The sequence below is a fragment of the Erpetoichthys calabaricus genome, chromosome 1 (genome assembly GCF_900747795.2).
Source record: "Erpetoichthys calabaricus chromosome 1, fErpCal1.3, whole genome shotgun sequence".
Classification (NCBI taxonomy): Eukaryota; Metazoa; Chordata; class Cladistia; order Polypteriformes; family Polypteridae; genus Erpetoichthys; species Erpetoichthys calabaricus.
The window spans coordinates 71,818,715-71,845,616 of NC_041394.2; the positions used below are offsets into that span (position 1 = coordinate 71,818,715).

At 36.4% G+C, this 26,902-nt stretch overlaps 1 protein-coding gene across 1 annotated transcript; it reads right to left on the bottom strand.

Moving 5' to 3' along the window:
- Window positions 1-287: 287 nt before the first annotated feature.
- Window positions 288-13,137, bottom strand: LOC114651820 (60S ribosomal protein L5-like). The gene is made up of 7 exons (XM_028801813.2): window positions 13,009-13,137; window positions 11,358-11,427; window positions 9,786-10,036; window positions 9,307-9,509; window positions 1,867-2,044; window positions 1,501-1,589; window positions 288-473 (listed from the first exon to the last, which is right to left on the bottom strand). The coding sequence occupies exons 1-7, from the start codon at window positions 13,009-13,011 to the stop codon at window positions 371-373; spliced, it is 897 nt and encodes a 298-aa protein (XP_028657646.1). The 5' UTR covers window positions 13,012-13,137; the 3' UTR covers window positions 288-370.
- Between the last annotated feature and the right edge of the window lie 13,765 nt (window positions 13,138-26,902).

The following is a 26,902-nucleotide window of genomic DNA, read 5'->3' on the forward strand; positions in this document are numbered from 1 at the left end:
GCCCTTGATATTTATAGACCATACACACAGCACTGATATGATTGTTCAGATGTCATTCATACAAGTGTCCCTGGTACTACTACTATTGATTCTTTCCACAATTCATTTTATATATCAAGGAATATTAGACATATCAGTTTTCCCCTCACTTTAAATGAAATGTTATTAACACATTTGGACCCAACTTCCACAACTGTTTTGTGTTTATATGATCTTTTCAAACATAATAACTGGTACATGGTATTATCCCCTATATTTATAAAAAAAAATACTACACATATGCAATGTTGTAGTTGTCATCCAAATTTTTCTTTATTGTAGATGTCAAGTGACATTTTTAGCTTTCTGCTGTCATGGGTGTAAACCCAGGTTACTCATTTTCAGCAATTAGTTTTTGCGCCCGTAGAAAGCTGGCCTTCTTTTGTGCGATACGATCCTTGCGCTGGGCTAGAGACATCTTGGCCCGATTCCAGCTACACAAAATAATATACGAAAAGACAGCAAAAAGAAATGGGAAAAATATAAACAACAATAAGAACATCAACAGTTATGGTCCAGTCTAAATTTATTTAAATAATATGCTAATCACCTAAGACAATTCAACATAAACATATTACATAATGTTATTAAATTAAAAGGTTATGTTTACATATGAAACTAACAGGATTTGTTTACTAAAATGCTAATTATGAAATAATGAATCAATCAGGAATATTACCAAAGTTAAGGCTGCTATTACTCCATTAAAATTACTTTTCTATAATGAATTATACTATGCAAATGAAATATATTTAATTTCCAAAGCCAACACAATGATGTTGGTATGTTAGGCTTGCACTTTTTCTTACCAAAAAGTCAAATCTAGTATTTCATCAGATATTATATCAGAATCATTCTGATATTTTTATGAGCAGCAAAACAAAATTTTGGATTGGAGACCAGTAACAAATCCTTTTTTTCCATGCAAACCGTAATCAGATGATCAACAATGCCACCAATTCACGTTAAATGTGAAAAACTGTTATTGCATGTGTTCTAAGTAGATTTATATACAATTTTAAATATCACAGTGTCTTCCATAAAGTAAGATTTTTTTAAACTTACAATGGAAAACAGCTTAAATGGTTACTAAATGAATTGTGTAGTGCGTTTCTTTCAGTCATTTTTACATCTAGTTTGAAAAAAATCAAAATCACCTGTACTAGTTGTATACAGATGTCAAGTAGTAAATCTGATATTAGGAATCAATATTTACATGTTAAAGAGAACAAAAAGATGCTTTCTTAATCTAAATCCACCTACATTTTTAGAATTAAACCCAGATGTGATCAGGATAATCTGATTTATCCCTATACCTTCTCCTCCTTATTTATGTAGTTGAAGGTTTCTTACTACAACTACTGTAACCAGTTATGCTTTTGTTAAATGTGACATGTCATTGCATTTAAAGGCATATCCTATTAACTTTTGGGCATCCCTGAATCATAACATTTCACTTACCGTTTCACCTTAACCTCCTTTGGTTGAGCCTTCTGGTGAGCAGGGTCAGCTCTAATTGCAGCATGAGCAGCTTTGTACATTTCTTCAACCTACAGTAGTAAAATAAAACAGCAATAACTCAATAGAAGTAGCAGCTTGTAGATATTCCTTAATTGTATTAATCTGGAAAACGACCATGCTATTGCTTTTCTTTAGCAAGGGAAATACACCACTCCACAGAAGGAGTTCAAAAAAGCATTACATAAATACAGTAGTCATCAATATATACTGTAATGTGCTAGTCAAATTAACATAATATTTACAGAATCCAATGGTCAGTTTCTTCTACCTGACTGTAAAGTTTTAGAATTTTTCATGATGTCGCACCTTTTCTGGAGTAATACCATTCTTCAGGTAGCGTGAGAACTGCCGATGATAAGCTTCACTGTCACTTTCCTGCAGCAGGGTCATGTACTCAGAAATATTAAGGCCAAAAATGTTTCGTCGATGCATTTCTGCACTGAACTCCTTACTCTCATTGTCGTACCCTGGAAAACGTTTCATACTGGCAATAAAGAAAAACAAGACATACTAAATAGAAAACCAGTTTTTATCCTGTCAGTGTTTTGTCAGTTTTTCACACTATTTAGTGAATGCCACTTTTCACCTAGTAATTACTGTAAATGAAGCCTGATTCTGTTCTTTGTCCATTATGGAGCTATGACATTTTTAATTACAGTTGGTTCTAGCTATATATGTGGAACCTCTGCTGGCCTAGTAACTATTCAGTGAGGCCACGGTGATGTCATGGTCACTTACTGGTTATAGAGAGAAGAAGTCTTTACTTGGAGCTTTATTTTTTAAGCATCATTATATGACACTTTATTTACATTTTTTGGCCTGCTGCAATATGGAGTATTAAGTGTACTGAACTCAAAACAAAGTTCAAATGTTTATTGGCTGTATTCAACATGACTTTGAAACTTCAATCTCTTAGAAATCACTGCACAAAGGCAAATATCAAAGAAGCTATGAGAATTGGGCACTGCACATATTGTAAAGCAGTAATGAGAAAAAATTAAAACTCAATCAAGAATATAAAAATCAGCAAAATTAGTACTAAGGACAATTTTACTATGTGGGTAAACTAAATAATTATGTTTCACTTAGGTTTGACACAATCAATGTAGTAGTAACATCTTCTTTATAGTTTATGCTCATAATGGAAAACATTCAGAACCAGGCGGTTGACTTTTATTTTAATTCCTAGCGATTGTAGAAAACCACCCAAATAACACCTTTGTAAATTACAATGATTTCAAACTTATCAATGCAATATCACACACCTTTGCACTCTGGAATGTAGTGCCAATTTTCCAAAAAAGAAAATACCTTGTTTTGGTTTGTTGATTTTTTTTTCAGCATGCTACTATTTGCTAAAATAATGTCTGGCATATACAATTAGAAATATTTGACTTCTCATTTAAATGCACAATTTTCCATAACATTTTCTCCTAATCATCATGTACATATACTTAATTATATGTGATTTCTGTGATTATTAATCATATGTACATTTTTAATTACCAACTCACTATAATTATTAATTTACTCTAAAGGAATAATGCAGATTACTTTCACCCACTGAGAAGAACTGAGAGTAGCATCAATAGTTTGGGACTGTTTTAGAGGACTTGCAACATATTATTATAAGATACAAGGGGGTTCCCCCCTGCTCGCTACGCTCGCCAACCATTTTGCGTCTCTGCCGTTTGTGTTGTGAAGAGGGGAATGGGAATGAATGGGAAACATATATATATAGTAGATAAGAACTAATTAATAGCCAAATGCTTTTGATAAGTTACATCAATTGCCAAATTATATTAATTGAATGTTTAGAGGGGCGCACGGTGGCGCAGTGGTAGCGCTGCTGCCTCGCAGTAACGAGACCCGGGTTTGCTTCCCGGGTCCTCCCTGCGTGGAGTTTGCATGTTCTCCCCGTGTCTGCGTGGGTTTCCTCCGGGTGCTCCGGTTTCCTCCCACAGTCCAAAGACATGCAGGTTAGGTCAATTGGCGATTCTAAATTGGCCCTAGTGTGTGCTTGGTGTGTGTGTGTCCTGCCGTGGGCTGGCGCCCTGCCCGGGATTGGTTCCCTGCCTTGCGCCCTGTGTTGGCTGGGATTGGCTCCAGCAGACCCCCGTGACCCTGTGTTCGGATTCAGCGGGTTGGAAAATGGATGGATGGATGTATGTTTAGAAACTTACATTATTAGATAAAGACTTACATATTAGCAGTGTAAATCTGGTGTTTACTTAGTTTATTTTGTAGTTTGTAAACATTCCTGAGTTAATAATGCGCTGCAAGAAATATGTGTGAAGTACCTATAGTATTAAATTAACAATTATAAGTGTATGTATGGAGCTAAAATGAGTACCAGTTGAGAGGTATCAATGCTACCCACTGTGCCACTAGGTAGCCCATCATGCCAAGTATATGATGATGAAATGTCAGTAATTCTGGCAAATGTTGGCAAAAATACAAAATCAAAAGATAATTAAGATAGCAAGTTCAGCGCTCAATGACAGTACAAAAGAAAGATATTAGGCATGATGGAAAATGCATTCTAGTGCAATGAAAGTGGGTTTTTTTATATGCATATGCAGTACCGCTCACTGCAGATTTATATGCAAGAGTGTCTGGCTATAACCAGAGCAATCAAGCTCTGACCGGAAGTGAACGCTGGCATTTTTGTCTGCCACTGCTTGCCGGTGCTCTGTTTTTGTACTTTTTCCTAGTTGTTTTTTTACTTGTTTTTTGCCTTTTGCATCGGCTCTTCCTTCTCCTTTGCATTGGATTAAAAACTGATAACACGCATTTGCATCCTTGCCTCTTTCGGCCTTAACACGAGCCCTCGTAGAACTGTTCTTTGCTGGCTGCAACCTGTGTGGGTAAGTGGAAACTTTCTCACTGATAGTCTGCTCAAGTAACTAGCTTTGATGAATAGGTGGTTGAAACTGCCCCTTGTCAATTGCTGAGTACTTTCTGAAATCCCAGTGGTGATGGTCTACTGGCTAACGTGTTATTTTAATTGGGCAGAGTAGGTACACAAGGGGTACATTGCTTTGCTTCCAATCTGGAATTTGCTTGGGTGACTTCTAGAAATCTACTATGATAAACCTCAATTGGTTGTCATGGATTATTATGTCTGCTTTGCTATCTAATGCAGTCACATCTTCAAAACTAAAATATTCACCAGGTGAATTGTATCGACTTCGAACAAACTATGAATTGCCTGCTGATATCCTGCTGCACAGCGGAATTCTCCGACGACCAAAGTACGTTCACCGGGGCTCTCGTCATTGTATTTGCCTCAGCAGGAGTAGCAGCGGGTCTATTTCTTCCCTTTGGTCTGAAGGACGCACTTGTCCACGTACTTTTGAGCGATGTGCTAATCACAATGTGTTGATTCCTTTGGTAAAATCACCTGAATATACGAGGGGGGACCCAAAAATAACCGGAATTTTGTTGTTGTTAGGTTGGTACTTGTAGTACGTGGTTGGGCCACTAGGGCGATCTAGTTACACTCCTCACAAGTCAGTCTGCCAAGTGCCATCAGTCTGGAAGGTTGTGCTTGTGTTCAGTGAATTTTTTTGTAAAAGTAGTTTTGTGCAAGCGTCGTTTTTTTACGATGGCCGATTTGAAGAATCGCAAGATTTGAAAATGAGAAGAGTTTCTGCAAAATTCGTCCCGCGATTGCTGACAGCAGATCAAAAAGAGCGTCGCCTGGAAACTTGTCATGAAATGAAGGATCAGTTTGATAATGACCCAGATTTTTTTTCCAAAATTATTACAGGAGATGAATCGTGGTGCTACAGTTACGACCCTGAGTCGAAACAGCAGTCCAGTCATTGGAAAACCGCGAATTCTCCTCGAGCAAAAAAAGCTCGGCAGGTGAAATCAAAAGTGAAAACAATGTTGATTTCTTTTTTTGATGTCAAAGGTCTCGTGCATTATGAATTTGTTCCAGCAGGTCAGACTGTAAACCAAGCATTCTACCTTAGAAGTGTTAAGAAGGTTGCGCAACAGTGTGAGGAAACGCCCTGATTTGTGGGAGTCGGGCGATTGGTTCCTTCAACATGACAACAATCCATCTCACACTGCTCTCAGCATTTGCCAATTTTTGGCAAGAAACGGTATGACAACCCTGAACCACCCACCCTACTCACCGGATTTAGCTCCGTGTGATTTCTTTTTGTTCCTTCGGATGAAAAAAGACTTGAAAGGAAGGCATTTTGCTTACGTCGAAGAGGTAAAATAAGAAACGACCAGAGCATTAATGGGCATTACTTCAGACGAATTTAAAAATGTTTCGAACAATGGAACAAACGGTTAGATAAGTGTATTTCCGCCAATGGAGTGTACTTTGAAAGAGACTAATTGTAGTTTGTACAGAAAATTAAATTAAACACGTTTTAAAAATATTTCCGGTTATTTTTGGGTCCCCCCTCGTATGTTCATAGACGCTTAGAAGTTTGGATTATTTAATACTCAATCTATCTCTAACCAAGCTCTGCTGATTGGTGATGTTATCATAGACACTAAAATGGACTGTTTATGTCCTACGGAGACGCAGCAGGGATTATTTCCATCTAAATCAAGCACTCCCTCCAGAGTTTGTCTGCATCTCCAAATCCCGGGGAGGCAGTCTCACAATAATACACCGTAAAGACTTAAAATTGTCACCGATACCTCTTTCAGCGTATTCATCCTTTGAACTGTTAGCTGGCAAACTCTGCGGAACTTCACCTATTATAATTGCTGTTTTATATAGACCTCCTAAACTATCAAGTGTTTTTATTGCTGAACTTTTTACTGTTTTAATAACTTTGCGTGCAATGTCTACTAATGTCATCCTCATGGGTGATTTTAACATACACGTTGACATGCCAACTGATGCACCGACAAATGATTCTAATGAAATCCTTGACTGTTTTAATTTAATTCAATATGTCAACTTTTCGACTCATAACAAGGGTCATATTTTAAACTTAGTTTGCTGCTCTGGTATCACACCTCACAATCTTATTCCTACTGAATTACCTATCTCAGATCACAGAATGATCACATTTGATGTTAGCTTACCTCTCAGTAAATCAAAGGTTCAGCGTGTAACTTCATTTCGTAATGTCAAGCGTGTAAACCCAGAGACCCTTATACATTTATTGCAATCCCAGCCTGTTTCTCCTTCCGCTACCACACCATCAGAATTAGTAGACCATTACAATGTTGCTCTGTCCTCTGACTTTGATACACTATCTCCCTTAAAAACACGGACTGTTTCATTTATTCACACTACTCCCTGGTTTACATCTGAACTCCGTCAGCTCAAAGCCATGGGCCGACAGTTGGAGCGTCTAGCTAAAAAGACGGGTCTTGTTGTACTCAAGGAAATGTACTCAAATCACATGTTAAAATGCAAAAATGCTCTCTCTGCTGCCCAAACTGTATACTATTCTAACATTATCAATGCAGGAGGGAAAAATACTAGAGCTCTTTTTTCTACAATGAAAAGGCTAATTACCCCACCAGAAAGCGCCGCTCACCATAACCTCTGTTAAATACTGCTGCACTTTTTTGGATTTCTTCAACTCAAAAATTTAAAAAATCCACCAGCAACTTGCTTCCTCTATTTCTGGAGAAAATGACATACTCTCCACTATCACCCATATTCCCTTACCAACCACCCTATTCTCAGATTTCAACTTACCAGCTGAAAATAATATCTCAGAGCTTATTAACAAAATCTAATTCTTCCACATGCCAATTAGATCCAATACCTACAAGCTTATTTCTCCCATGATAACTACTATAATTAACTTGTCCCTTACTATAGGCATGGTCCCCCTCTCACTAAAAGCAGCCTGTTTTAGACCCAAATATCCTTAACAATTATCAGCCTATTTCAAATGTTCCATTTATATCTAAAGTTCTTGAAAAGATAGTTGCCTCCCAACTCCAGTCCCATCTATCAAAAAATAACCTTTTTGAACAGTTTTAATCTGGGTTTCGCCCTAAACACAGCACAGAAACTGCCCTGGTCAAAATTACAAATGATTTTCTCCAGGCAGCTGACATGGGTCTTTTATCAGTTCTTGTGCTTCTTGTCCTCAGCTCTGCATTTGACACCATATCCCATCAGATACTTTTGAAATGTCTAGCTAGTTTTGGAGTCTGTGGCCTTGTCCTCCAGTGGTTTTATTCCTACCTCACTGATAGGAAGCAATTTGTTCAATTAAAGGGCTTTAAATCTGAGAATGCAGTCGTTACTCAGGGAGTTCCGCAAGGTTCTGTTTTGGGGCCACTTCTTTTTCTCATTTATATCTTCCCAATAGGTAATATCTTCCGGCACCATGGTATTAAGTTTCATTGTTATGCTGATGACACACGGCTATATCTATCCACTAAATCCACTTCTGTTTTCCCTCCAGATACTCTTATGGCATGTCTCCAAGACATAAAGACACGGATGACTGACAATTTTCTCCAAGTAAACAGCAATAAAACTAAGGTTCTCCTCATTGGCTCTAAATCTACACTTGCTAAGGTTAACCATTCTTCTATTTTAATTAACAATATTAACACAAACATATCTTCCCAAGTTAAGAGCCTGGGCGTTATTCTTGACAGTACTCTCTCTTTTTCTTCCCATATAAGTAACATTTCTCGGACTGCCTTCTTCCATCTTCGAAACTTTTCTAGACGTCGTCCTGTTCTTATGTAATACAGTACTGAAGTATTGGCTAATGCCCTAGTCACCTCATGTATAGATTACTGTAATGTTATTTTATCTGGAATCCCACAAAAACTTATCCATCGCTTACAACTTGTTCAAAATTTGCTGCCAGAATAATAACCTGTTCTAAATCCACTGAACATATTACACCTATTCTCTCTCAACTTCACTGGCTCCCTGTTAACTACAGAATACAATACAAAATACTGCTCTTAATATTTAAAGCTCTCCACAACCACACTGATCTCCTCCAGGCTTACACTCCTGCTCGCTCACTCAGATCCTCATCTGCAGCTCTACTTTCTGTACCACACATCAAACTCAGTTCTATGGGAGCTCGAGCATTCTCTCATAGTGCTCCTCAACTCTGGAATTCTCTTCCCTCTCATATACGTCAGCTCGATTCAATAACACAGTTTAAAACTACCCTCAAAACTTATCCTTTCAAGCTGGCATACCAATTGTGAATTCTATACTGTTACTCCCTGTTATCTTTGTTTGTTTGCTAATTATTGCCTTGTGATTTATCATTCTCTTGTTTTTATTTTACTAATGTTGTTTCATTTTATTGTAAGGTGACCTTGAGTGCTAAGGTAGGCGCCTATTAAATAACATGCATTATTATTATTATTATTATTATTATAATAGAGTCAAAATTGTCTACCAGTGAATTGAAGATCAAGATGATTTGTCAGTCTAGGCACTAAGATTCAGTTTGTAAAATCAAGATTTTATATGTTTCAAATTACCATTTAGGGTGGTAATTAAATACAAGACTGAAGATGGTTTTGGCCAGGAAGCTGATGTTCACATTCACTTTGTGCGACTGCTAGCTTGGGAGTTCAGTGTTTTATCCCATCCAAACTAAACTATATCTTACTATAGCCCTTTTTTTTTTTTAAATGTTTTCTTCACTTTTTTGCTGTTTACACCACAATTTATCCATGTTCTACTTCAAATTAATGATAAAAGACAATACAAATAAAATAAATGCAGGGTTTTAGAACAATTAAAACTGAGAAAGATAGTTATACCTGTGAGGAACAGATAGCCCCCCATCCACAGCCCCCTTCAGCACACCAAACACTTTGTTCCCAGTTGATGTCCTTGCAAGCCCAGCATCCAGAAAGCAGGTGAAAGCTCCTGGTTTACCATCAATGCTCTCAACGTTGTACTCATCCCCAGAGATATCCAATTGTCCTTCGTAGATTCCATCTAGTCCAAAGCATTTTAAGAGCTGAAAGAAATTGACAATTACAGGATCCCAAGGTTTAAAACTATGTTTAACAAATTGGTTATATATAGAAGGTGAGCACTGGGCATCAAAAAAACCAAAATCCTCACCTACTCCAATTCAAATGTAGCCCCTCATCCAAATACGGAAAATGTAATTTTGTTCAATAATCCCCAACACAAATTACAAGACTACAATTGATTTTGTATAAAATATTCTGGTCAGTAATCACTTAACACAGCTATTAAAGCTTCCAGCCGGTTAGCAAAATCCACTCACCCTGCGTGCCAAAAGAAGGCCAGTGCAGTATGCCGCAGCATAGTTTGTCAGCCCGACTGTCACGCCATATTTCGGGAGCTCATGAGAGTATGCAGCACACACAATCACATCCCCTGAAATTTGGGCGTACGCTATCTGTGCAGTGATGTCCCGGTTAGACAAACGTGTAATCAAGCGGTACTTGGGAGTGTTATATTTGTTCTTGTCTTGAATCACCAAGCGGCGACGTGCAAAGTAATCAGTTTTTCCTTCTGTGGAAAGAGAGAGAAAAAGAAAATTGAAAGGAAAGTGTCAACCTTTACAAAAATGTTTGGCCTAATTATGTAACAATCACTGGTCTTAAGCCTCAAGTGCTCATTGAATATGGCTTCTCATGATTCCAACTCCACTTTATACTAATTTGGCAAAAATCTCACTAACACTCAAATCCATTGTTCTGCTTTCAAGAAGATAAAAACAGACAATAATATTTGAATATTCTATATTGTAGTTGAAAAATATTGATAAGCATCACTGCTGTTTGAACATGTGCTTTACAAGGCTTTATTGAGCACGGCAGATTTAAAGAATACAGTTTTAGTGTTTACTTAGTATTGAAAAAACTGACATTTTGAGTGAGACTGGAAATGTTGCAAAGTCAAGGATAACCTTGATATATGAGGTAACACTGTGGAGCATTTATTAGTACACAGTATTGCTGCCTTATGACTCCAAGGTTATGGATCTGTGTATGGATAGTTTTTCTTTCATTTTCCTCCTGAAGACTTAAATACTAGGTTAATTGGTGGCCCTAAATTAGGTAGTGTAGATGATGTACATGAGCATTCTTGTGTACTCTTCCCCGTCCACTGCTGAATCTGTGTCACAGCTGATGCTTTTGTGATCGACTCTGATGTCACCTGCCACTATACTATTTTAAATTAAAAAGACTCAAAAAATGAATGAGTAAATTAACATATATGAGGTCAGTGGTTTTTGGGTATTATTTTATATATTATATATAGTATATATTCCAAAAACAGATATTTAGTGTTATTCTATATACTACCAAAATGAAACTAGTCACTTTAGATATTTTCACTTCAATGTTTCTTAATGTGACTATATAATGTCATGTCATTTTTCAATAGAAATCTGAATACAGTATATTATAGATTAACAACTACTTTAGATATTAATATGTAATTTAGAATTTAGTTCACAGTAATTCATTTTCCATTTTCTAAAGCTCAGATACAGTTATGACAATATTAGTAGCAGTAATAATAATAATATAACACATATGATTTGAAGTAGGGAATACTTTAGAAAACTGTTATCAAATTAAGAAGCAATAAAGCTGTACCGTACATGCAGATCAGTTGCTACTTTTAGATTGGTTAGTAATACTGTAGAGCAACCAGTGATTGTAATCAGCATAGTGATACACAGACATATTGTCAAAAAACATCATCATCTAAATCAGTATTTCCTGAATATGTGTTAGTATGAGCAAAATTCAACAGGTCTAGAAAGTTGCAGTTTGCTGCTCTCAATTTACATTAAAGTTGACTATGTTAGTTGCACACCTACCTCTCCTTCTTCTGAACTTCACCTGGTACCGTTTGAAGTACGCCTTGTCCTTAACCACTTTAACAAACCCCTGAGAAAAATATAACAAGACAGTAGTCAGCTACAGCCGTACAGAGGTGTCAACATGAAACAGAGCAGAGACGTTCAGAGAACAGTTTGTACAGTATGTCTGTCCATTGCAAAATGCATAAAAAGACATCACAACAATTTACAATCATCAATTATCCTGACAGCATGTGTGAGGAAACAAGAAAAATAAGAGCAAATAAAGACAAGTGGAGACCATGCAAATTGTACACAGCTCATAATCAAATAAAGACTCAAGTACTATGAGGCAAAAATGCAGTTTAGGGAGCAACAGGCTAAATACTGAATAGAATCCTGGTCCAGAATATCAGTGATCACTGGTGCGCACACACTGGCATCATTTAATGTTATTAATCAACAATTCATCATTTGTGCTAGTTACATCAAAAGGAAATTATAATTATGTAAGAATCACATCCATACTCTACACTGAAAGATGAAAGAGCTCCAAGAGAGAAATGTTACTAATTTTCAGTGAGTTCACAAAGAATGCCATATCAAGAATAACCAAAGGTAAAACATTTAATTGTAAAACATGTATTCCAAAAATAGTAATTTGGTTGCTGGAGCTTGCCTCAGTACCTTTAGTTTGAAAGCAAGAACCAACCTTGGGAAGGTCACTCGTCTATTACTGAGCACCATCACTCACACACCCACAATCTAACTGGGCTAATTAAAGGTCCACTATCAGCCAAACCTGCATATGCGTCTTTCGGGTGTAAACATTATACTGGCTATGCAAATCACTGTGGAGAAACTGGAAGCTACTGTAGCTATAGACAGAGCTCAGGCCATAACTTAAAACTTAAAGCCAGGAATGTTAAATTATACAGCAGAAGCATAAGTCAATCCTTAGTAGTAAATACATTTTTTCTAGTAATATTCTATTTTTTTAATAAATAAAAAATAAACTATGCTTCCCACAATATTATAGAGTTCATTTAAAGTAACTATGATATTAATGGATAAGATCTTGAGAGAAAAAAAAACACACGAGGTAGTAAATTCCCATTTACATTAAACTACAGTATGTTGTAAAATGCCTTTGAATATCACAAAAGAACTGTCAATTGTCAACTGATTGTATTGTTCTGAGATACACTAACAAATAACTGGGTCCAGTATGCCTTAGTTCCTGGATGCTTATATTGCACAAGTGATTATCATTTTGCACATTATTTTCCTATATAATTTATACTGGGGTTGGATCGCGAAATATTTAGTTTTTAGCAGCTAGAAGATCATTGAAATCACTCATATCTGATTTTGATAGTCTGTTTCCTTCTATTGCAATCTTAAGTGCTTGCATTTTATTTTGTAAATCGCGTTTATGGTGTGCTTGATACTAAACGAAGTAAAACAAAAGCCTGCCTTTTTGACTGTACAGTACTATCAAGTGACAGCACACGAGGTGGTTTGAATTACTGGCCCTTTAAGAGACGGGCGCTACGGCCAGTGAGTTTATCTATCCGACAATTATCTTCGCCATCCCCGTTTCTTTTGTCGCAGTAGAAACAGCTGCTTATGGACTGATCAGGATGCATCTGATTTCTTTGTCTCTCACCATGTTTAGGAGTCCAATTTGGTTTTATTCCGGGAGATCCAGGTAGCGAATTTCAGCTCCGGGCCTTTAACAGGCGGAAAAGACCGACCAGGCAGCGCATGCGCATAATAGTCTCCCAGCCCAGTCTCCATGACGGGGTAATGGGCGCGCATGCGTAATGTTGCGTTGTTGTCGCAGTTCTGGTTGCGGTTAAAACATATGCTATTTATGTTAAATTATTATTGCAAAGCTCTGTTTAAAGGTTCACTGTTATTAGTAAAGCATTGTGATATTAAGGACAATATTTTTGTAACGGTAAAACTTCATTTTAGGTTTGTGCACGTTCAGATAGATAGCTAGCTGGTCCTCATCCTTTTAATATTTGCAGTATCACAAAGGATACTCGCACCATGTAAGATGTTTATCTGCTGCCACTGCTGAAAAATTGCTAGTTATTGTAATTGTTATCATCTTGTGGTAATTCCTGTTATAGACATCTGCAACTACAGTTTGCTGATTCAAAATTTGACTTTAGATGTGCTGGTTGACTGAGCTTCCCATCCATCCAAACCACTGACACCCGTCACTGTCTTTAAGAAGAATTTGAAGTCTCTCTTGTTCAGAGAATATCTTTCTAATTGATAATGATTTAGATGCTATGTTCTTTACTATAGTATTTTTTTATTTGGTTTAGAGGTCTTCACTTGTGACTTGTGATGATCAGTTTTGTAACATTGTTCTGTAACATTTGTTTAAGAACTGTACCCCCAGTCTGATGTTACTAGATTATTTTGACCAGTTTTGTAAGTCGCTTTGGATAAACGCATCTGATAAATGAGTAAATGTAAATATAAATTTCACATTTGAACATCCCACAGATACCATTATACAGAGCATTATTTATTTAGTAGACAGAATCCTTTCATTTGTTATTGCCCAGATAGAAGAATAATGTGCAAGATTCTCAACCATTAACTCATTAAAGGACTAGAAAACCTTGTCACTGTAGCCTTCTCTCAAATCTAAAGATTAAATAATTCACAATTACTCATTTACATTAAAATTGTTTTTCCCAAGCCGTATTGTCAGAAAAAACATTACCTTATGCTGTTTTGATTTTTTGATTTGATATATTTTATTAATCTCCAAGAGAAATGTGCCTTTTTGCATGAACTTTTGAACTTGAACTTTGACTTTATTGCCAGGCAACATAGTTGTTAAGAATTTCTCTTGGTGTTACATCCATACACATAACAAAGTAAATAAAATTAAACAACACAATATACAATACTTGACACTATCATAACATTATGTACAGTAGTAGTGAAAAATGTATTACACAAATATATTACAAAAATAGTAAAGTAGGATTGCACTCCCACCCAGTAATAAACAGTATCCTTATAATATGACCACAAAATAAGAAAATAAAAATAATTCAGATTGGATGGAGGAGTTTAGAAATTAGGAACAGACAGCAATGAATCAGAGGCTGTATTTAAATATAGTTACTGCTGTAGGAAAGAAACTATTTATACTGTATATCTCATAGGTCTTGCTTTTAGTGACCACTAATGTTTCCTCAATGGTAGTAATTGAAAGACATGGTTGCCCAGGTAAGTGTAGTGTTTCATTTTATTTCCAGCACCTGTTCATAATGTCATAATTTATAACTATACGCCCCCTGCTTGCTTTGCTCGCCAACCCCCCGTCCTGCGCTATGCACCAGCCATTTTGCGTCTCTGCTACTCGCGTATGTGGATTTCACTTTCACCAAACAACAAATCTTTTAATTCTCGCGGATACACATCTTCATTGGGAAGAAACCCTACTTTACCCTGATGGCAACATGAATTAGACAATCTACAAGTACCCAACTTAAAGTTTAAATCCAAACAATATATTCAATCTCTTTTCGCTGTTCCATTATTTCACTTAGTAATAATTTCTGTTTGTTTGCACTAATGCGATCTTTACTATCATTTTTTTTGAGACTTTCGAATTTTAGCACTTTCATTATCTCAAATCTGCTCTGCATGTATATTGCGGCAACATTTTTGAACCTCTTTACGACGTTCTACTTTGTCATCTACTCTTTGTCATTTATTTCCAGCCCCAGGCATGGTTAAATCTTTTGGCACAAAGTCTCATCTCGCGGGACTTGAAAGTATCTCTCTGAAAAAGTCATGTTTCGTCCCAGGATTTTTTTATATAATAGAGAGACTAGGGGTGTGGGAGGAGAGGAGTTTTTTGCAGTAAAATGTGTAGGTTGCTCCAATCAACTGATAGCAACTGTAGGGAACTGAAGAAACACACATGGAAAATCAGGGCTGTTTTGGGAGCCGCTAAAAGGCTTTACTGGGCAGGCCAGGCCTCTTTTTCCTGCCTGCCTGCCTGGAAAGGCTTGACCCCAATGGGGCTAAATCCCAGCTCTAACTGACTTGCCTCAGATCTAGCAGGCCCAAAACTGATGCGAAATAATCTTGATAAAAAAGGATCAATTAACAGAAAAAGAGCAAAAGAGGCAAAAAGGAGCTACCTTAAAGGCAATCCTAAATAACAGACACCAAAATTGAAATCCAGAAAGAGAATCCTTAGACAAAGAAAGTCATAAACCAGAAAATCAAATAATAATACAGCTTCACAATTAACAAAATGCTTGGCTGCCGAGTCCTGATTCTGGCTCATATATAATGCCAGAAGGACCCAGCAGCCATAACATCAGGGTTGTCCCACTGACAATGCAAAAGGAACACATGCAAAGGTAAAGAAACAGTACATAATTAACCATTATTAAACAAAATCAACAGAACTAACATACAAAAAAGAAAAACATTACTGCATAATGTGCAAAAACAAACAAAGAAACAACATATACACAAATACATAATAACAACTTTGGATCCACAAGTAACTCTGGATATTAAACTATTCGACTGGTATATCTCCCACAGCTTTTAATGGATGATTGTGGAACAATTCAGAATTTGATCCGTGGCTGACATTTGGATCAATTTTTATGGACTATATCCAGTTATTTCAGGTAAGGGAAACAGAAGTTTTGAAGTATGGTAGTTATACTTACTAATCATGATGCCATTGAATGGTGATGTGTATGATTAGCACATGCAAATGAGAATTTCATCCTAATAATAACCCTATACATCTGTGTAACTGTATTTGGCCAGTCCAATTTTGAATTGTAGGTATCTGTAATTACATTATGACTTGTAAAACCATATTGAGTAACCATTAACTTTTATGGTAATTTCAATTGGAGTAATTACAATTTAATAGTCAACATTAGAATTAACACTTTTCATCTCCCTGTGTCTTATTTATGTTATGTTAAGAAGTATTGGAGCTCAGGTCTTTTCTGGATTGTTCTCTGCCCAGTGTTTGGTTAAAGGCATTTGATTTGTTTGATATTTTAGCCTTGGTGCTTTGAGAGATTCTGCCTAATCCTCTTGCTTATTTTTTGCTTCTCTAATATTTCAACCTTTGGTGTTGAATTGTGGAGTGAGCATGAGATGGTGAGGCACTGTAGATGCTGTAGGTTTGGATTATGTGATAATCTGTATGATATAGAGTTACAGAGTTTTGAAAATCAATATAAATCAGTTTATTTATCTAAATACTTTGTGGGACTAGCTGTTTATACTTAAAGATAAAAGTCAATATACCATGTGTTTCCCTTTCTTTCTTGGGACACCATGTCTAACTGACATGAACAATGGAGTGCTTGCTGTCTTCAGATATCTGCACATGCTTGAAACAAATTGTTAACTATTTGTTAACTAAAAAAGAACAAATAACAACACCACCAGTTATATGAACTAAATTCTGAAACCTGTGTAGTAAAACACTGTTATAAATTGTACCAGAAAACATCCTATAATTCTCAATGAATAATAATAATGTCATATCCTGCATCAAAAGAAACTAGAATATTTGTTTAGATAGATAGATAGATAGATAGATAGATAGATAGATAGATACTTTATTAATCCCAAGGGGAAATTCACATACTCCAGCAGCAGCATACTGATAAAGAAAATATTAAATTAAAGAGTGATAACAGTGCAGGTATACAGACAGACAATATCTTTGTATAATGTTAACATGTTTACAACTCAAGTTAAAGAGGCTTCTGTGCTATTATCAGGGCAAAGTCATATTGATATTTCTCGTAAACACTTTATTTTGTTAAGATAAGATTCTAAATTGTATAGTTTAGTTTCCTATGAAACTTTACAATGAAAGGCTAAATTGGAAATTGGTCTGTAATGCTTAATATTTGTATTTGAATCTGATTTATTTGATAGAGCTGTAACAATGGCTACTTTGTTGCATCTGGGACTTATCAGGTAATAGGCTTCTTTTGGTAATCAGATTTAAAATTAAACCTCATGACAGAACTTACATAAGTGTCTGGAATGGCCTGGGTGTCTGCCCCCATCAGTGTCAACTATAGTACAGTGGTCAGGCAATGAGGACAAAAACTGGGGGTAGTGCTTTTGCTCAAATGTTGTGTTTTGTATCTCTGTAAAAACTCTAGGTTTTATGTTTTCTTGGATGTAGTTGTATATTTCAGATTATCAAATGTGCATAGTGTTTTGATTTGATTTTTGTTTACCATTCGCATGTTTTTTTTGGATCTGCCCTTTTCCAGATTTGGAATATTTTGTTTGCCATTCCTTTTATGACCTCCTGTTCCTTCTGGATTTTTAAAATAATAATGTCATTAGGGAACATTGCATTTAGAATGCAATAAAAGCCGAAAATGTTATCCTAATACAGTCAGAATCATCTGTGACCATGTACCAAAGCTTATCTGCTACATAAACATGTCAAAAAGGCTGAGAGGATACTAGATGCAGTTTTGTTTCTGGTGTAGATTCTGGAAATATATACATATATACATACAGTATAATTAAATACACAGGGTACCAATGAACTGTAGGCCATTACTACACAATGGAAATACTGAAGGTCACAGGCAGCCAATTGATTGATTAAATTAAATGATTTCTGTAATTTAGGGGCTAATATTGGCTCTAAAGATCTGAAAATTTCAATGTGTATAGCTCAGAAACTTTAAACAAATTGAATGTTTTAAGAAAAGTGATAGTAAAAGCATTTCCATAAAAAAGTAAAGTCACCCGGTGGTTACTGTTCACACTCCCCTAATAAAAACATCCAAAAGTGAAATACCTAGACATCAATCTGTGTGGTCTTTGAAGCATAAGGGGCTAGAAATTTAGAGTCCTAACAAAACTGAGTAAATAATTGATTTCCCAAGTGGTTTTTAGTATTTCTGGTTGGATGCCAACTCCATGACTCAAGGGCTATCAAGCTTGAGCATCACGTTGTCATTATGCTTTTATTCCAACCATTCTGTCTAGTACTTCATGAACCTCCATCTTTGAGCAATTAACATTAAACAGTAACATCTGCAATTCAATAAAATCTGCATATCACTGCAGTGTGTTTATTTTTCTCTAAATCCTTAATGATGTAAGACAGCAAAATATTTACTAGAAAGAATGTAGTTGCCAAATGAAAATTAGAAGATTAACTTTGCTGACTGATTAAGATTGCATGAAAACCTAATTAAAAAATGAATTGTAGCTGACATCCTCTGGGTAAAAAAATCAAATGTTAAACATATAGTATTGGAACAGCATCCAACAAATGTTTATTTAATCCATCTATGCAGCCCCCTATGATCCCATGATTGGATTAAGCTGATTTGCATATGGATGGATGGATGGATGGATGGATGGATGAATGGTAACGTAACGTTCTGATAACATATTCATTTTTAGAACACAAAGTTCAAAGTCAAACACGTGTTCTCAATAACAATGTATAGTTCAATTGTAATAATAAAATGTCTTTCAATCTTTTTATATTCAACAGCAATACTAATTTTTCAGATGTTGAATATTTAATAGCAGAAGTACCTATTTGCATTCATGAAAAATTTACCTTTCTGTGTTTGTTTTTTTTAAATCTGTCTATTTAAGAGTAAAGAAATAATATTGTTATAAACTGATATACATTGTTTAAAATTTTTGATGACTAAGAACATCTTGGTGTAGCTAATGTCAGTACTTTTATTTTTTTTTCACACCCCAAAGACATGCTTGTTAGATTAGTTCACTTCTCATTATTTAATTGATTAACAGCACTGCCCAAAAGTCTTAGGCATGTAAAACAGTCTGCAAAGCAAAGATGCTTTCAAGAATAATGAAAAGTTTTGTTTGCTTCTCATTATTTAATTGATTAACAGCACTGCCCAAAAGTCTTAGGCATGTAAAACAGTCTGCAAAGCAAAGATGCTTTCAAGAATAATGAAAAGTTTCTAAGTATAAAAAATGAACTATAAAGAATGGTAAACAGTAAAAATGAAATGAAATCAATATTTAGTGTGAAAACCCTTTGCCTTTAATATTGTGTCAGTTCTCAAAGCTATACTGTTGTGCTATTTTTTATGAAAACTATGGGGCTTCGCCCCCTGCTCACTTTACTCGCCAAACCCCTGCCTGTGCTACGTGCCAACAACTTTACGTCTCTGCCCCTCGCAAACAACAAAACTATTCTCACGGATAGGCCTCTTCATTGGGAAGAAACACTACTTTTCCCTGATGGTAACACGATTTAGATGATCCACAAGTCTCTGACTTAAAGTTTAAAGCCAAACAATAAATACATACTTCTGTCATATCACCTATGTCCATATATTCGATTTCTTTCGCTTTTACCTTTTCGTCAATATCGCACTGAATTTTGATTCCGTGTTTGCAATTACATCGTGACAATGCAACAAATAACTGCCCATGAGTGAATATTTTTTCTTTCACTCTACACGAACTGTGTCTGACAATAGCATTCACACAAATTAAAAAATGATTGAACCATGGGCATGGTTGTAAATGTTTTAGATGTGGGCAGAACTTTTCCAAATCTCTTTGCATAAAGTCTTGTTTCGCGGGATTTCACTTTCAAGATACGCCTCTTGATTGGGAAGAAACACTACTTTTCCCTGATGGCAACACAAATTAGATGATCTACAAGTCTCAAACAATACATTTGATCTCTTTTCGCTGTTCCATTATTTCACCGAGTAATAATTTCCGTTTGTTTGCGCTAATGCGATCTTTACTATCATAGTTTTGAGACTTTCAAATTTTTGTACTTCCATTATCCATTATCCTTCCATTACTTCCATTATCTCTAACCTGCTCTGCAGGATTTTGAATTCTTTACGACATTCTACTTTGTCATCTACTCTTTGTCTTTTATATCTGGTCCCGGGCATGGTTAAATCTCTTGGCACAAAATTTCGTCTCGCAGGAGGTGAAAGTGTCTCTCTTCAAAAGTTCACGTCTCATTGCAGGATAAAAAGTCTCATCTCCCAAGATTTTATTATTATAATATAGAGAAATGGCTGGTAGTTTGTTTCAGACTTAACAGAGAACTGTGGCTTGCTTCTGTATCCCTCGTAATTATAGACAGCTTGATGATGTAGATTATCTCTGTGGATGCCATACCAACTGCTACCTTATCCTTCATTTTGCTGAAAATAATTGTTTATGACCTTGGTAATGTGTTTTTGGTTATTTTACTACTGCAGAATGACTTTGGGACTGATCAGATGCCTCCATGATGATATTTTGTGATATATGACAAACTCTCCTTATTCCTCCTCATTAAGGATTCCATTAAGTCTAACCAGATCACCATCTCTGTTTGCATAAATGTAGCCCCAAATTTGCAGGAAACCTTTGCTGCACTTCGCTTCACTGTTGGCTGCATACACTTAATCATGTAGTATTCTCCACCTCTTCTACAGACAAACTGCCTCCTGTATAAGCCAAAAAATTTTTAATTTAGACTTAACAGTCCACACCACTTGTCACCCCAGTTCTTGTGTTTATGTGCATATGTGAGAGTTTTGGTTATGTATCCACTTCAAACAAATGTCAAGTGTTCCATAAAGACTACTTCTGACAAGACTTGTCTAGACGGGAGTATCAGTGGTGATTCCTAACTACTGTTGTGCAAGTGTGAGTGTTTCTGGGAAAGATTGGACACCCTGTCCAGAGCTGGTTCCTGCCTTGTGCCTGATGCTTCAGAGACAGGCCCTAACTCCTATTACCTTGAATTGGATTAAATGGGTTTGAGAGTGTTATGTTACAAAATTTTAATTCAGAAGTGGTCAAAATATTAGGTCTTTTGCACCTAATAACCCAATCAATCATGCCATCCACTGTACAGAATCCTGTTGGTTTTTTTTTGTTTTTTGAAGCTTTATGCAAATGTTTCCAGCCAACTACTGCATTGTTGGTGAGCCTCTGACCTCAGTCACCTATTAATCAAACTACATTTATTCAAAAATGGATTTAAAAGAGACAATTACTTGACTTAGTTAAAGACCATTCTCTCTTTCCCACGATGAACTACTTTGTAACATTGGCAGTGACATGATGAATCACCAGACCCTGGTTTCTGAAGTCATTCTACTGGCAGACATTATTTACATTCTTCGTGAGGATGAGCCAACTAACAAACATGTGGGTGTCATCACGACACACATAAAAATGTATCTCTTTTGGTTATATGCCACTTACTAACCAAACTTTGTCATGCTTTTACCACCATTGTTTTAATTATTGAGGAACAACCTCAATAGCCATGATAAACCCTGCATATAAGAAAGTAGTAATCTAACCACACTTGGTACTATTATTTCAGTCACTCTAGATAAAAGACAAAGTACAGAAAATATAAAAGCAGTATGGTATTTATTAATGTATAACAATTCCAAATAGAAAAAAATATAATAGAAAAAGAAAACAGAACTCAAATTTTATATACAAACAACCTTAGGAAAGCTTGCTGAAAACCAGAAACATCAAGCAGTAGAAGTTGTCCTGGACAGCCTTTGATTTAGCGATGAATGTTATTCACAGGTTACATTCTCTGATGCCCAGATGAAATGGTCACACGTGTCTTGATCTCTGACATCGCTTCCTCTGTCGGGGTTCTGTCGCAATGCCATTTTGATCCCTTAGTCAAGCCATATTTATGTTAAAATGCACATGTGAGGTTTCTGGACATGCAAGATTGTACACATTTGATTGTCTAACCCAGGGTTGGGCAAAGTCATTACTGGAGGGCCACAGTGGCTGCAGTTTTTGTTCCAACCCAATTGCTTAATAAGAAGCACTTATTGCTCAAGTAACACCTCTGCATCATTTTATTTGTCTATCTCATTAAGACTTTAGAGAAAAGCCAAGCAAAATGACACCTTTTATTGGCTAACTAAAAAGATTACAATATGCAAACTTTCGAGGCAACTCAGGGCCCTTCTTCAGGCAAGATGTAATCATTAAGACTTTGAAACCTTTTTGCTTATTTTAGTCTTAAATAGCTGTATTCTCGGTTTTTAATTGCACCTTATTATCAATAAGATGCAAATGACAAAATAAACCAACAGTTCTCCATTTAGCTTGTTTTCATTTACACCTGTGTATATTTATTGTGCACTATTTGAGTTAACTAAATACTTGGAAGGAAAGTGAAGAGAAAAAAGTGAAGGACTGAGAATTACTCATCTGTTTTAGACTTCAAATCATTTACATGATACCCTTAGAAAGGAAAAAAAAAATCTGTGATATGAGATTGACCTGACATGGCAGCGTTAAAGCACTAAGAAGCTATAAAATGAAATTATTGGCAAGGATTATTTTCTAATTAAGCAACTGAGTTAGAACAAAAACCTGTAGCCCTCATTAAGACGCCGATCAGTCACAAGCAGCTATAGGAGCAGACAAGACAATAAGAATTAACTAGCAGCAGATATTCACTAAGCAAGTTTTTCTACATTGAATAGTTCTTAGCGATCAGGAAAGTAGAGCAGTTAAGAGGGCGATTGTGTAAGGGTTCTTTAATATGAAGGAGTACAAATGGTTTTAGAGGAGAGGTTTTAAGTAAGGACTAAAAGGAGCACAAAGTTAGAAGAGACAGAGAAAAGTAAAGTTAACCCCATAGAAAAACAAACAGCATGCAGTGGAGGGGGACAATATCACAGGAGCTTAAGTGGGCCAGAAGGTGTAAAATAACTGAAGCAGTTCTTTAATCTAATTTTAATTTGCTTATTTTTTTTTAGTTTTATCATTTAAATTAAAACATTTTAATAAGAAAAGTTAAGGCAGTTTTAGTTCTCCTAACTCTAATTTTAATAATGAGGGCAGAGCAATGCAAGTCCTCTTGGATGTTGGACCTTTAGATGATGGCTTGGAGGAGCCAGTCTTCTATGAGGGCTACATCTGCAGGAGATGCCAGCTGATCCAGCACCTTGAGCTCAGGGTTGCTGAACTGGAGAAGGATTTGGCTGGCCTGGATTATAGTATAGAATTATCAGACCTGGACCAGGTATCATTCAAAGAGATAATGTGCACCCCTATGGTGGTGTGGGAGGAAATTCCAGACCAGAGAGTTAGAGATAGGTGGGTCACAGTCACAAGATGAAGGCTGTATGCTGTCCAGGGGCATCAACCCCAGAATTGGAAGTGCCAAACCTTTTTCAGGTCCTTGTGGAGTTGGATGGTGTCTTGGAAGATTCTGAGGTGGTATGCAGGGATGAGAAGCCCCAACGGGCCACCTCAAAATCGGTTCCAAGAGAGGTAGTGATAGTTAGGGACTGAATCATTAAGGGGATTGAAGCACAGGTTTACTCCAGAGACAGAGAACAGTGTGTTACCTTTTGGGTGTACTAGTGGGAGATCTCCCTGGAAGGGTGGGTAGCCTCTAGGCCAGAGGAGGGGTCGATCCAGTTGTCATTATCCATGTTGGAACAAATTACATACATGAGGGTAGTCTGTCACTTCTGTGATTCAAATTTAAAGAGTTAGGTGCCAAGCTGAAGAGCAGAACTGGCAAGGTTATCTTCTCTGCAGTTCTGCCTGTACCACTCACCAGTCCAGGTAAGCCTGAAGAGATTAGAAGGCTTAACACATCAATATTGGTGCACGGTAGAAGGGTATAGGTTTACTCATTTTGGAACAGATGTAACCTGTTTCATGGTGACGGGTTACATCTGAACTGGAGGGGCACCAATGTGTTTGGGAGGTGTATGAGTAGGTTAGTCGAGGATTGTTTATTAGTCAAGGATTGTTTAAACTAGGGAATAGGGAGGCAGGGGGTTTACTACAGACCAGGTTTAGAACTGTAAATGGAGAAACAAACAGTAGTGAAAAAATAGTAATGTAAATTCTAACCCAGCATTTAAATGTAAAAGTAAAACAAATAACACATTAAAAATAGCACACCTTAATGCTGGAAGTATCAAAAATAAAACAAGCGAGTTGGGGTTGTATGTTGAGGAGCATAATTATGATATTATAGCAATAATAGAAACCTATCTAAATAACAAAGATGGGGATGAGTATAACATAGACGGATACACATTTTTAGGAAGGATAGACTGAACAGAAAAGGAGGTGTGGTTGCTATTTTGTCAAACAGAATTTAAATGCAAGTCTTCTTCAGTTGGATGATGAGCCCCATCTTAGTGAGGACATGTGGCTTCGCCTGGAAAGCATTAGGGAAAGAGGTGTTATTTTATTAATGTGTTATAGACCATCCAATGCAGACAGTAATTTCAACATACATTGTTTTAGTAATATTAAAAAGGTAAGTTTACAGGGAGATATTATAGTCATGGGGAATTTTAACTATCCAAATATTAATTGGGATAACCTTGCAAATATCGGTGTTTAAGAATTAATGAGATTCTTTTTTAAATGGTATACTAAAGTACCAATGCGAGGTGAAGCCTGTCTAGATTTAGTATTTTGTAATAAACTAGGGGACTCCGCCCCGTGCTCGCTTCGCTCGCCCACCCCCGAGTTTGGTTTACCGGATATACAATTTAAAGTGATTGTTATTTTCATGGGAATTGTTACATACAGTATGCATTATTTTCACTTTTACCTTAAAACTTTTGTTAAAACAATACTTGTCCTTTATTTCCAGCCCCAGGTGTGGTTAAATATTTCTTGCAGGATGTATAATGCTGCTCGTGTTGTGAAGGGGGGGCGGCTGAACGCACGCTAAGGAGATGCCGTCGGATCATCTGCTGGCTTGTTGCTGCTGGCGAGCTGCGTGTTCTGCTTGTTGCTTGTCATTGTTTTAAGAGCTGGGAGCACATGAAGGTGTCTGCCAAAAGCATTCCAACAACTGCTTGGTTAGATGTCCGTGAACTTGTTTTAAATGTTGTCTCACTACCTTGTCTCGCATGACGTTTAAGTGTCTCTCGCGGAATGTCAAATTGTCTTCCGAGAAGATCACGTCTCATCTCCCTAGTCTCCCTCCCAGGATTTTTTTTTTTTATAATAGAGAGACAGGGTAGAACTGAGGGTGTAGATATAATTGAACCGCTAGGGTCAAGTGACCATAATGTAATACAATTATCAGTGGTTTGAAACAGTGCAGATGCAATGACTAAAACAATTAAGTGTAACTTTGGTAGGACAAATATTGAGAAGATGTGGCAAAGTCTAAGGAGGATAGACTGGGATAAGCCTTTATGTATCGAGACAGTTGAAGAGCAGTGGAATGGATTTAAAAACGTTTACGAGGAGCATAGACTGGATTAAGCTTAAGTGTGCAGACAGACGAAGATCAATGGAATAGATTTAAACACATTTTACATGTAATGCCTGACAGTACCTAAATTTGGAAATAGCAAGAAATTAAAAACAAAAAACTCTGCAGTAGGTTAGTAAAGAATTAAAAAAGAAGCTGCAAAGGAAAAAAACAGCTGTACAAAGCGTACAAGACTAGTAACTGTAATGTGAATCATAAGACTTATGAGAACATGAGGGCAACCAATTAAGAAGGATATTAGGGAGGCCAAAAGACAGTTAGACAGGACTATAGTAGATAAGGTGAAAGATGATCCAAAGAGATTCTTTCAGTATTTTAGTAATAAAAGAACAGTCAAAGAGGAGGTGAAGTGCAGCAGGAACAGTAAAGGGAAATTAAAAAATACAGACCATGAAATAGTGAATGCTCTAAACTCTCATTTTTCTGAGGTCTTCATAAGTGAGGAAGTCGATAACCTCCCAGAGATAAATGGGACTACTAAGGAAGTACTGAAGGATTTAGAAATTGTGTTGGGAGAAGTACTGCTTAAATTAAATAGGATGAAATCAAACAAATCTTCAGGACCAGAAAATATTTATCCTTGAGTTCTTAAGGAGGCTGGCGAGTACATATATAAACCCTTGACACATATTTATAGGAAGTCACTGTGAACTAGGGTACTTCCCCCTTATAAAAAATGGTGACTGGGCAGATCTTACCAACTATAGGCCAGTAAGCATAACATGCATCACAGGAACATTAATGGAAGTAATTATTAAGGACAAGATTGAGCAACACATTGCAAGAACAGGAGTTTTAATGAACAGTCAGCATGGGTTCAGAAGAGGGAGGTCATGTTTTACTAACATGCTGGAATTCTATAAGGAAGCAACAAAAGAGTATGATCAAAGTGGAGTATATGATATTATTTATTTTTACATTCAGAAAGCATATTATAAGGTGCCACATGAGAGGTTGGGCATTAAACTACAACCCCAATTCCAAAAAAGTTGGGACATTGTGTAAAATGTAAATAAAATCTAATGCAATGTTTTGCAAATCTCATAAACCCATATTTTACTCAGAACAGAACACAGAAACCATATCAGATGTTAAAAGTGAGACATTATACTATTTCTTGAAAAGTATTAGCTCATTTGAATTTGATAGTCGCAACACATCTCAAAAAAGTTGTGATGGTGGCAACAAAAGGCTGGAAATGTAAATGGTACTATAAAGAAACAGCTGGAGGAACATT